We start from the raw sequence: 13209 nt of genomic DNA on the forward strand, positions 1-13209 counted from the left end.
TCAAATATTCCTCAAAATGAATGCAACCCATTACAAAGTGCTTTGTTAAAATTCCATTCCTAGATAACTATTTAACAATGTGGACAGTAGGCGTCCAGTTTGGCAGCTGGTATTCAGTAATCACTGAAGAGCTACAGGTGCTTCAGAGATGTTCAGTCGTATTTTGATGGTTTAAAACATTTCGGAGCTGCACTGGAGAGATTGTTATCGGGCCTTTGAAATCCCGTCACGTCACTTGGCCCTCTGGCTAGTTTGTGTAGAGCTGATGGGGATCTTCCTGGACGCCATTGTCTTTTTAACTGGCTCTTTCTTTGTAGTGTCTTTTGTGTTGGCGGAGGACTTGGAGGTTGTTTCTGCCCCAGAAAGCTTGGACTTGGTGGAGGGCAGCAGTGAATGCTTAGCTGCAGCGGCCCCCTTAGAAGATTCCTTGTCTTTGGCTGTGGTGGTCACATTGGTCTGGTTGTCTGAGGCCCCGTTCTGGGCTTTCTTGCTCAGTCCATGTGGGATTTCGTCTCTAGCTGCGTCCTCACCACCCCCGTCCTCTGGACTTCCTTTAGCTTCTCCTGCCCCTGTCTTGCCACCCTCGGCTGATTTACGGGTTTCTTTGGGCCTCAAAGCAGTTTTGAAGAAGGATAAACCTTTCTCCTCTGTCTTACTGTTCCTTGGAGGTGCCCTTGCCGGCGGGGCTGCTGAACTCGTAGAGGAGGAAACCCCCACGCTGGAGGACCGCAGACTAGTGATGGAGGAGCTACTGCTTGAGCTTCGGCCCGCTGCTCTATTCTCCGGGGCCCGGCCCGGCCTGCCCTCCGATTTGCTAGCACCGCTCGACCTGCAGGGCGGACCTCCGTTGTTGACCTTCCTCTCTGCGACCGCGTTGGTCCGTGAGGATTCGCGGCTAGCGCTCCTGTCCGTTGCTTTAGTCCTTCCCGAGGCGGAGCTTTTCTCGCCACCCCCTCTAGGTGACGTCCTCCTCGGAGGGTGTTGGGAGCTTTGTAATCCCGCTGAAGCGCCCTTCCTCTGTTGGGCGGAGTCGGGATGTAACGCCTCGGGGGTTTGAGACGACCCTTTCTTAGAGGGGGTCGCTGTTCTCGAGGAACCAGCCTTGGTAGTTTTAGAAGGTCCGTCGCCTTTGTCCTTGGGGTTTGACACAGATCCAGCGCTCCTGGTCTGAGTTCTAGATGATAACTTGTCAATGGATGGGGACGCAGGAGACAGAGAGCTGGATGACGTTGAGGAGGTGGCAGGACGCTTCTTGGGACTCCTTTCACTTTCGACCCCAGTCTTGGCTGAGGCCCTCTTAACACCAGCACTGTCTGCAGACCCATTTCTTTGTTTGGCTTCCTTTGCAGCTGCCCCGTGTCGAGGACTGACCGGTTCAGCAGCAGGGACTACATTGTTGTTGTCCGTAGGCTGGAGGGAGCTCATCTGCTCTGCCTGCGCTACAGCCTTGGAGTAAACCTGCTCTATTAGCCTCTTACTGCCCGAATTACTATCCAAAGCTGCCAGGGTCGACTTGCCCCCCGTCACTTTGTCTAGCTTAGGTGAGCCAGGGAAGCAGGAGGCCGAGAGCTTGCCATCAACCACCTCTCCTATTCTCTCCAGCGTCGTAGAGGAGGAGTGGGATTCAAGGGAGAAGCGAGACGGTGAGTTGGAACGGAGTTGGAGCTTAGCTGTGTGGGACCACAGTGGCTTGGTGCCATTTTCACTAAGCACCAATGGGCTTGCGATGGAAGATCTTGAGGAGAATGTTTGTCTCTGCATGCCCCTTACTGCCGGCCGGCCTGATAAACCTGCATTGCAGAAAGATAGACATCAATGTAAGCTTACATACATTCTTGACACCTTGGAAGAATTGAATTCAAGTCCAAAATTGTACTCTTACCATCATCCTCGCTCCGTTCACCAGCAAACTCAGCTGACTCAGAAAGGGAGGCCAATGAAGTGCGTCTGGAGGATCCAGATGAGGCTTGGCTAGGTGGACGGCTACCCATCAGCCGACTAATCCAGTGCTCACACAAAGAGGAACTGGTGGATCCTTAAGTCCCAAACGAGCAAGTGGTTTTAACATGTATTATATATTCCATACAGGGCATATAAATATATCTACATAACAGACTGTATAAGCTGATATCAATAAATAAATTACCTCCCACGGAACTGTTGGCAGACCAAGATGGAACCGTGGCACGTCTTTGATAAAACAAGATGTAACCCGTCTGCTTGCATACGTCATCTTCAGATATATGCTGAACGTCGCTATCGTCAAAGCAATACCACTGTCCATCGATGGAGTTCTTACAGTGAGCTATGAGACACAACAAGATCAAATATTATGAATATCTCAGAAAGCTTTCATCAAAGAAAAAAATCAGTTTGACCAACCAGAGGCGAGAGGCCATTGGTTGTTTGCTGTTGACGGCGCTCCGTTACCTGTGTAATGTCCACCCTGCATGGTCCCGTGATGGTTACACACCGCGTACAGGTCATACAGGAAGTCCTCAGGATCACGGCCCAACCCATAAGGCCGTCTCCATGGTGACCAGTGGGAGGGGAGGCTCCAGCTGCTCTGGCTCCTCTTGACCATATGGGGGGCCATGTCCATGCCTATGAGCGGGAACTTCACCATGTTCTGCATCTTCATTCGCCGATCCCCATCCTTAAGTTAAAACAAACATTTAATTTGATCTTTTCTTTTTTAAGATTCATTTTTGGCATTATGATGCTTTATTAGAGAGTTGAGGAGAGACAGAGATGAAATGAGGCAGAGAGGGGAATGACATGCAGAGAACGACCACGGGCCAGATTCAAACCCGTGATCTGCTGCTTCTGAGAACTGAGCCTCTATGGGGGGGCACTCCAACCACTAAACAACGAGCGCCTCCTTAACGCATTTAATTTGACAGAAAGTTTGCCTTTGGGCTGTCCCCTCACAGTTATGAAGGTACATAATCTCTTACTCTCGTCTGTATTTTTTTTTTTACTTTTAAATCTGCATTCTGGCACCTTCATATGCCATACCGTCTACATCAGTACCTGTCTGAAGCGTTTCAGGTGAAGTATGAGGATGTCCGGCAGGGTCCACAGACTGAGCTTGATGCTGCCCTGCTGGAGCTCCTTACAGTGCGGACATCGCCATGCATCATCAGGAGCCAGCTGAAATCAATGTAACAAAATATAATATTATAGTGATAATCTTTGATTTCATGAGTAAAACAATTCTGACCCTTTTCGAATGTACTTTATTTCCTGCAATACGATGAGTTACTTTGAATGATTTTGGGTAAATATGATTTCTTATGTAATTGTAAAGATTTTGTACATTTATGTATTCATATACAGTATGGTGTGTGTTTGTATGTATATGTATGCTATGTTATGTTTATTTGTGAATACAAAAATTTATACACACTGTATAATATTATTAAAGGGTAATTAACCCTAAAAAAAGACATGTTTGAATACCTTTTTGTCATAAAAGTACTGATGTAATTTTCTTAACATTTAATAGACATCATTATTATCATCATATTTAGCAAAATAAAATAAAATGGATAAGCGTAACTGTACTGCCATCTAGTGTTTGTAATAGATACTGCCCTAAAATGGAAAAACTTGCAAATATTTATTCAGTATCAATTATGTTCTGGCCACCACTGCAGCCTACAAACCGTAACACAAGGTCTCAGCCTACCTGTTCCTCTTTGGTGTAGAGCTGAAAGCACTGGGCAAGTGAGCAGTTCTGAGGCTGTAGGTGCTGCTCCTTTGACTGCCGCACACTCTCAGCGTCTGGGATGTATTCATCCTCAGTCCTTTTGAACAGACTGTGGGCATAGCATGGCACAAGTCATGGAGGGATCGCAAAGAACTTCAAAAGACATTTTATGATATATATTTTTGTTCAAAAGTACGGCTCTGAAAAAGGAGACATCACACATAGTATGTGTTCAGTCAGTGCCACATCTCACTTACTAGTCTTTTGTCTCCTTGTCCCATTCAACGACAATTTTCACATGAGGTGGCCCTCCAGGAACGCAGGACTTGAATGCTCTGTTGAAAATGAGATGAAGAGAACCCCATATGAATGAATGAATGATTTATTTCAAATATGCAACAACAATACAATAATAAAAATGCATCAACAGGAGTCAGCCCTAGTGACTCCTGCACTGATAAGGCCGCCAAGCACTCTATAAAAATGCCACAACATATTTGAAAAGGGGTGGGAAGAAGTAAATATATTATATACTTTTTATAGACGGCCATTTTAATTCTAAACCCAAAGAAAACCAAACAAGCACTTAATTGAGCACACTTTAAATAAGTATGTTTTCAAGTGGAGACTACCCTCATAAAATAAAAATCTTCACCTTCTTAGATGAACATCTATAAAACCAGATACGTTAGTTAACATCTCAGGAGATATTTTAACAGCAATACCAATGAGGAGTCGACCTATATACTGTAACTCTTCAATCAAATTTGAGTGGATTGAACACACTGCAGAGTTTATACAGTATAATGATCCCAGTACACAAACACTTCCTCCCCCCCTGGTGGTGATGAGTGGCATTACCTCTCCACAGAGGGATGGCAGAGTGGTTGCTCCTCCTGAGGCAAGAGATATGTGATTCCAACCACTCCCACCACACGCAAAGTGAAGGGCCCCGTCTATAGACAATCAAGGATTAAAACATTAAAAAACCACGTAATGAAAAGATTATTAGAATCAGAGGGTCTCGGTGGATGCAATAAGTAGCCTATGTACCTGCACAAAGACTCCAGGGCGCAAAAGATGCTGCATCTTCTCGAGGATTTCTTTCTGAAGAACATCCCATGTGACTGTGCGCTCCAAATACAGAATAAACGGATTACCAAACCTGCAGGAAATAAATAAAAACCAAATAGTTTGAGCTGCATCAATTGCAAAAATGTCTTTGGGATAATGATTTAAACCTTTGCGAGTGTAGTTCAATACCTGCGCCCTTGCTGTCCAGCGCAGGCCCTGTTACACACCAAGAGGACAATCTTCTCAGCCTGCTCACTATTCTTATTGGGACTCTGAGGTGGGGTTGTAGGCTCTTGTATCTGAGTGGATATCCTGTTATTATCTGTCCCATACTTCAGGTTGTTCTGGTTGAGATTTGCATGCGGGCTCCCTGTAATAAACACACAAAATGATTGAGTTACAAATGTGAAATAGAAAAAAATGTAAAGCGATACATCTAAGATGCTTCAAGGATAATTCCAGCATCCTGGTCAGAGTGTGTAGCAGCTGCCTTGAATAAAGCACTCCTCTAATATAAGTGGGCCTCTAATCCAATCTCGGCTCCTACTAGCATAATAAGACAAAGGGCTAAATTCATTTCAGGGGAATGAACAGGATGTTGTATGTACCACCACGCTTGGAGCGGATCTGCTCCGGTCTGAATAGCTCAGGTGTCTCGAAGGCAAAAATGGAGTCGCTTTCCTGAATGATCTCTAGGTCGTCGTCATCATCACAGAAGGAGCGATGGAAGCCGTCGAAGTACATTTCGGTGAGGACGATCTGAGAAGAGGCAGAGGGTGTGGTTGGCATTTGGATTGATCAACAGACTAACTTAAACACCAAATTCTCTAAGGGCTCACTGGAGAACACTTGTGCAGCTTTTTCAAAGTAGAACACGCATTCCTTAATTTTCTTAATGTATTGGCCTTAACAACGGGAAGTTTCTAATAATACAGCACCTGTTGGGCAGGGATTTTGGTCTCTTGGGCGACAGCTTGCCTCAGCCTGGACACGGTGCCAGAGAGTGGCACCGCCACCCCGACTCTCATACAGTGGGAGCACTTTCCTTGGTACACCACTGTCACATACAGGGGCCTGCAACAAAGAAAGAGCAAAAAATGAATTGGTTTGTTCCATAAGCCCGGCTGGACTGATATTTTTAGAGATAAACTGCATCTTCTAATTTTAGCGTTCTCCTGTCACATCTATTGCAGTGTTTGCCTGGGCTGGGTTTGACAATCTCTTTAATGCAGGGTACATTTTTGGATACAAGGAGTTTTTCTTTTTTGTGGTTTGTTTGTTAGTTTTTTGTCTGATGGATATGGTCTTACTCATAATAAAATAGATGCAGCTGAGTCACTTTACCGTGTGTGAGGGACCGGGATTGGCAGTGAGATGCAGAGGAAAGGATCGAAGGTGTTGCTCTGTTTCTGGCAGTGAGGGCAGGTCAGGGAGGACCTACACACAGACACGATAAGAATAATGATATGAAAGTGGAATACTGTTAGAAATACTTTAATAATCCCTCAAGAGTAAATTCAATAGACTCACATTAAGGGATTCGCTCAATGTTTTGGGTAAAATGCTTATTCACTTTCTCGCAGAAAGTTATATGAGAAGATTGATTCCATTCTCTAGTATACCCTCATATAGGCCTACACTACAGTAAATAAGAGCAGCAGGTTAGCTTAGCTTAGCTTGGTATAAAGGCTGGAAACACCTGGTCTGTCTCTGTCCAAAGGTTCCTTCATCACTAGCAAGTAGCAACTTCCAATCTTACTTACCATATTCCCTTTTTTGTATTCCTTTTTCTTTTATCAGTACAACAATCAAAGTGTAAAAACAACATATTATCATACAGTTTTAAAGGGGCTATGCGCCAAACTATTACCTGACTTCTATAGGTGTTGGAAGACAGGTTTTATAACTTTGGGACTGAGCCAGGCTAGCTGTGTCCCCCATTTCTACTCTTTGTGCTAAGCAAAGCTAACCGGCAGCTGGCCTTAGCTTCATATTTACCATACAGACATGAAATTGGTATCAATTATCTTGTCATCTCACTCTCAACTCTCAAATGAAAAAAATAAACAATACTTAACATCCATTTTCAGTAAAGGATAACACAAAAATGATCTGTGCAGTGTTCCATTTGCTGTAAGGATCATTGATCTAGGCTATGTATGTATGAAAATGTAGTTATTGCTGCATCGTTTTAAAAGTTGACGACAAAATTTGGAATTAAAACAATACATAACAGCGATTAAAAATGTCACCTGTATTGTGCCTGAAACAACTCCTGTACAAAAGAGCCAGGTGCTGGTAGTGGAGAACCTTCAGGGGGATTTTCCTCTTCTACTGGAGGCTGGAAAAAAACAAAGTTAGATACTAGTCATTTGAAGGATAAAAAACATTGGGATCATTTTAACACTATAAATGGCTATAACTGTATCTATGGATAGTAGCCTACTCAATACGGCAACTGTGATGTTAAATTGATTTTTACATTGCTCTTACCTTCTTGGGAGGTCTGATGTCAGGGTGGACAATATGGTTGAGGTCTTCATGAACTCTGTCCAGCAACCAGAGGAGGAACTCCTGGGCATCATGCTGGGAGTTTCCCTTGAACTGAAGGGCGCTCTTCGACACCACATTCTGCAGCAGGACAAACAAATTACGGTTTAAGTGGATTGCTCCTAATTGATTTTGTAACGCGATAAGTAGCTTTTTCTCTTTTTTGACAATCACTGCCTCATCATTAAATATTCAGCACACTGCTTGACTAGGGCAGTGATCGTCATCACAATCCTAAAGGTCACCGGAGGGGCAAGTGATGGTGAGGAGAAGGCATTTGAAAAAATCGACAGCTTAACCTCACTGACAATTAGCCATTGGAGATGACAACAGTGTGTGCTCTACAGAGCAGCTATAAAGTCACCTCTACCCGCTATCAAATGTCACGCAAGGTCAAAGATATGAGGGGACTGTGCACTGTGTGCCAGCCCCATGGGACATTCTGCCTCATTTTTAAAGTCATACTCAGCATTTTGTACAAATAAAGAGCTAGTCTTCCTTCTGTGGCTTAGTGATGAAAGTAGATCACACGCTAGCCTTGTTAGACTACTTTTTAAACAGCACACCTTGACAAAAATAGTGCTTCCTATTATTTGCAATGCTGTATGTTGATACGCCTATGGGTTAAATGCTTTGTGTAAAATGAATAAGTGCACAAAACATAAAATGTACATCCATTTAGTGTCTATGAAGTAGATGCAACTATCTGATGGAGACTAAGTATTGGAAAGCTAAAATAAATGTTACTTTATTCCTAGAGTAACAGCGACCAAAGGGGCATGTACATTTCATAGTGTTATGCAATATATTCCAATTGATTTTGCTCACGTTTTACAGTTTCAACACTGGTTTATCCAGTTCAAACTCAATGCTTTTAAAAGAAGCCATTCTTGTGTTATAAATGAATAAGGCTACACTGATGACATGGATGATAAAAAAAGAGCTTTTGTATGAGCATCTACAGAGTTAAATTGTGGAATAAGTTAAGTGTGGAAGTACAGAAAAGCCAAAACATAGGACAGTTTAAAACAAATATAAAGACATCATTTTCACAAAGTACAGAAATTTAGAAGAGCCTCTGTAACATGGACATATGTAGACTGTAGTTTTGTAATATACATGGTATTTGTATTTATAATATTCATATATAGCATTTTTTTATAATATACATTATTTATAATGTTTATGAATTGTTTATAGTATTTATATATAATTGTTTATCTTATTTGTATGTGATTATATTAATTATTCATATAGTTCAGGCAGTTGTGGCAGTCTGTGGCAGCTGGTTTCCAAGTACTTTATATATTAAAGATTGTTAAGCACCCAGAGCTGAGATATATGAACGGAAAGCAAAGCCCCCAAAATACATTAGGCTACAGCTTTGAAGTGCAATAATGTATCATTATAGTATCAATAGTATCAGTATCTTTTATCCTATTTTAACTGCATATGTTGGCAATGAGTGTATGATCATTATGATAGAAATGAATGTTTATGAAGGGTAGCATGTGAGTATGACTGAATGGAATTAAAGCATTTTATTTCAGTGATTCTTGAGAAGTGGGACAAAACAGGGTGCAATGTTTCGGCAAATTAAATTACATGTATGTATCCAACATATACTAAGCTACTGAGCTAAACTTTAACATAACCTCCCAGCTTTTGTTTTTTTTACCGTGATTGGCCTATCACCACCATCAGGTGTCAACTCCGTCAGATTTCCAGTCTGACGGTGTTGACATATTTAACGTTTTTCTTAAACAAAACAAATGGAATTTATCTAGTAGCCATTTGGTTTTTCTGTTGATGTTAGGTGCTAATATGAACTACTTCAGGAAAATAAAATGATCCAAAAATTTCAAATAACTTCTTCAGAAATTGTAAGTCGGTGTTGACATATCATGGTTGTGACACAGGACTTTCAACATTCGGAATGTAAAATATTCTAAAACTACAACACTTATCAGAGCCTGTCTGACTCTTATGTACTCTACAGAGGTAGAATTTGACAAGAGGTCCTTCAAAGTGACAGCTGCCCCTTATTTCGCCTGATCTTATTATATTTTACATAATGAAATGTCTGACGGTGTTGACTTACAGTAAAGTGGTCCCACCACTTAGAATCCTTATAAAACATGAATGTGTTGTAGAAAAACAGTTTTTATTGAAATGATTGATTATTTAGTGTTGCTTTTGATGAAAAAAGCTCTTTTTAATCATTAAAGTACATTTTTAATAGGTTTAATTGCATATGAAAGATTGACACCTTCTCTGAGGACACACTGTTTTGGACGTCGTGAGAAGATAACAAGTGTCATATATTTGACATAATAATGATAAAATCAAATTTAAGGGGATAATTGTGCTCCAGACATTCTATTCTTAATCCATTATAACATCTACAATTTTAAATATTGTTACAGTACACTCAACTGTATAAAACACAATTTTTCTACTTCATGCCCTCCAGAATATATGAAGAATTGTGCTTTTAAAGGTTTGGTAGGAAACAGATGATTCCTTTAATAGCACTGTCAAACTACAATATAGCTTTCCAAAAATTATGAACTTCTCTTGCATGAGAGTCTATGAGAGTTTGCGTATGGGGCTCCAAAGCAGTTTGAATGGTGTGTACAACAACAATAACAACAACAACAACAACATGATTGCTCCAACCGATTGCTTCCGAGAGAGAGAATGGACTGTGGGACATGGCGGATAATTCCCCTGTGTTATTATTACGGATGACTTCCTAATGATCTTTAAGTGCTTTCACTTCAGGATCCAATTGTGGTGTGAGGCACCAAGCACAAAACTAGTTCAATTAGCAGCATCTGAGATTGGGATGTAGAGCAGAATTACATTTCAAACCTTTAAAGGCACTGTTTGAGCACTGGATAATACCGTGGGTTCACTCAAATACTTGATTTTTTTGAAATGTTAGAAGAAAAAGTAATATTATATGTATTCAATAGCAACAGTTTAGATTAGCCAAAGTAAGTAACATAATAATTAGAAAAGATAATTATTAATCACCATTTGATTTCGGGTCTACTGACAGGATTCCAAATGTATCATAAATTAGAAGCAACATTTGACAAGCATTTCTTTATCAACGTCATCATTATCAAAGTGATCATGGGGATGGATTTGCACTTCTGAGTTAATCATAGTCAAGGCCTCTCTCACTGAAGAGAATAATCTATATCCAATCAGACAGTTAGAACTCTGGCCGGCAACCAAGGTATGAAAAAAAATGGACAGAAATAGAAACAAGAATAAACTATGTGTTATGTGCTGTGGCCCTGTCAAATTTGGTTCCTCTCTATTTGGTATTTTGAGCTTTTGAAAGAAGAAAAATAGGTTATCAAAAGGGGAAAAAAACACAAAGAACAAACCTTTGTGATAGTGACAGCAGGCAAAACTTTTTCGGGGCTGAATGGAGGCAGGGTTGTGAGGTGAAACGATGAAAAAGTATGAAGAGGCGGGAACAAAAGCAGAAAAGCTGTGGGACGGATAATAAAGAAGCTTAAAAAAGCAGATGCCTTTTATTACAGCTCAGATCCCGGACTCAGCTGAGCAGCTCAAACAGCCTTTTAAAGACAGAGTGTTAGTCTTTGGAGCACAGACTTTCGCCTGTTTAGGTTTTACAAGCCTGCTAAATGGCTAATGTGTAAATAGGCCTATGTGATTCTAGACCAAAGTGTTTTAATATGATGTTTTATAAAGATTCTGGAGAATGCTTGTTGTCAAAATCACTTGTTTTGTGAATATCTCCTAAGGATCTTGCCTGCAGTGTGTGTGCACTGAAAAAATATCTAGGGCTAATACACAGCCTAGGATCTGTAAACTGGTAGCCTATTTAAACAAAGGGTATGTAAACACAGGAAATAATATTAGCATTGGAGGACTGTCTAGAAACTGATGCACAGTAAGGAATGCAGCTCTAGAAGTTTGCTGACAACCAAACAAGGCGAGTGCATAATAATATACATCTGACCCAGTTCTTCTGACATGAAGGAATTTAAGGATATTCTAAAGACACAGTGGCTCTTCTCTGAGTAAACCAAGAGGTTATCAGGCATGTAGATCTGATTTGGTCAATATATGCTCTAGATCATTTGTATCTTCCTATAGACCTACATTATGCATTTTTTTAGTTCTGATATCAATTATAGCCTACTTTTGAACCACTTTTGAATAAATAGCCTAAGTGCCTAATGACTAAAACGGGACCCCCTGCATGATGCACGGCCTACCTTGAAGTCCCTGCTGTGCTGAGGTGTGTACTCGAAGGTCCAGAGAGCCCGGACCAGACCGGACAGCTGCTCGGTCACCTCCCCTGCATCCTTCTCCTGCTGCTGCTGCTGCTGCTGCTGCTGGCTGCCCTTCTTCTGCACCAGCAGCACCCCGCCGTTAGACTTATTAGCCTTGTCGTTGTTAACGCCGCCGCTGCCACTCGGCGGTGTCTCTCCCCCTTTGAACTGCTCCAGGGCCAGGTACTCGGCGAACAGCTCCGTGTTGCTCAGGCACTGTAGGATAGCGTTCATGAAGCAGGTGTTGCCGTGGTTCTTGAGCCCGGCCACCCCTGGCACCTTGTCGCCGAAGGGGAAACCCCCGCAGTCGCTGTCGTCGGACGGGAGCGAGCCTCCGGTGGTGGTGGGGATGGAAGTCGCGTCGTCCTTCTCGTCCTCGGCGGCCTGCTCGTCAGTGCCGAAATGAGACAGAGTCGACAGAGTCCGGAGAACTCGGTTCATGAAGCTCCCCACGGAGCGCACCGAGCTCCTGCGAAAGAGTTTCTTACTGAAGGATTTCTTCTCCTTGCTACTGACAACTTTCGACATGGTCAGGCTGATGATGGCTTCTCCGCCCCCCGCTGTTTATAATTCCAAAATGTAAAAAATAGGGCCCCTTTCTTCAGAGCATCGCCTCAGCCCCGCGCTCTGACAGCTCCTGCACTTTGTGTTGTTTGACACAAGGCCTGAGCATATTTCACAGAAACATAACGGGCCTGGCAGTTCAATACGGAAACAGTCAAAGCATCAATTCAGCAGCCCACTTGCAACACTGCGTCGGATTGCATAAACAGCCCTCCATGGAGAAGAGCCTGTGGCAGGGTGCTTTACGTCCCGCACCAGCCAACAGCCATCATCATCTCTAAAGCGGTGACATAACATCACCTGTGTCATAGTTTGGCTATATGAAAACAAGGCGCTGTGGTTGAATATCGGCGGGCGCCGTGTCTGCCAAACAGAGGGAGAAAACAAACATCAAATGTACCTTTCACAACAAGGCTGAGAGTGACGAGCGGGATTCCTCATCATTTATTAAAGAAACCGCAGCTCCACCCTATTAAAAAGGTAGCCTAACATTTCTGCCCCTCGGGTCATCAGATCCAGGGCGATGTTGGAAAAACCAGCGGGTTGGTTGGTGGGTATTTACCCAATGTTCCCTAAATCGCGTTCGCAGGAGCTCTGCTGCCAAACTGAGGGACACCCGAAGCGGAGCGAATCAGCCCGCCGCTCCCTCGCGTTCTGCATCTCCTCTTCTCTGTGTGCCAGTTGCGAAAAGGTCTCACGTTTCGTTGTCACCGTCCCAAAGTGTGTAGCCCCACATAGGCCTACTTGTCTCACTCTTCGTGTGTTCCTAAATTCCTCCTCTTCCTCCTCCGGGTGGGATTCACGGCGAGGCCGCTTCTCCCGTCTCCACCATCATCCTCTGTATAGGCAGCGATACTGCGGGCAGGGCGGTGACGGCTGACGTCACGGCTAAACACTGGTCCATGTTGGAGGAGAGCAGGTAGCGGCATGTGATGCTGCTGCTGCTGGCAGATGCTCTGCACGGCGTGAACACTGACGGAATAAAGTCGA

At 42.9% G+C, this 13209-nt stretch overlaps 1 protein-coding gene across 1 annotated transcript; it reads right to left on the bottom strand.

Moving 5' to 3' along the window:
* Positions 1 to 231: 231 nt before the first annotated feature.
* LOC307266600 (ubiquitin carboxyl-terminal hydrolase 31-like) lies at positions 232 to 12183 on the bottom strand (the record flags this gene model as incomplete). Its single annotated transcript, XM_080048657.1, has 16 exons — positions 232 to 1790; positions 1883 to 2035; positions 2147 to 2305; positions 2431 to 2656; positions 3034 to 3153; positions 3692 to 3821; positions 3970 to 4047; positions 4574 to 4668; positions 4766 to 4877; positions 4976 to 5156; positions 5395 to 5545; positions 5725 to 5860; positions 6131 to 6223; positions 7039 to 7127; positions 7280 to 7417; positions 11599 to 12183. The coding sequence occupies 16 exons, from the start codon at positions 12181 to 12183 to the stop codon at positions 232 to 234; spliced, it is 4005 nt and encodes a 1334-aa protein (XP_079904783.1).
* Positions 12184 to 13209: the final 1026 nt, after the last annotated feature.

Source organism: Ammodytes marinus (assembly GCF_949987685.1).
Source record: "Ammodytes marinus genome assembly, chromosome: 20".
Classification (NCBI taxonomy): Eukaryota; Metazoa; Chordata; class Actinopteri; order Uranoscopiformes; family Ammodytidae; genus Ammodytes; species Ammodytes marinus.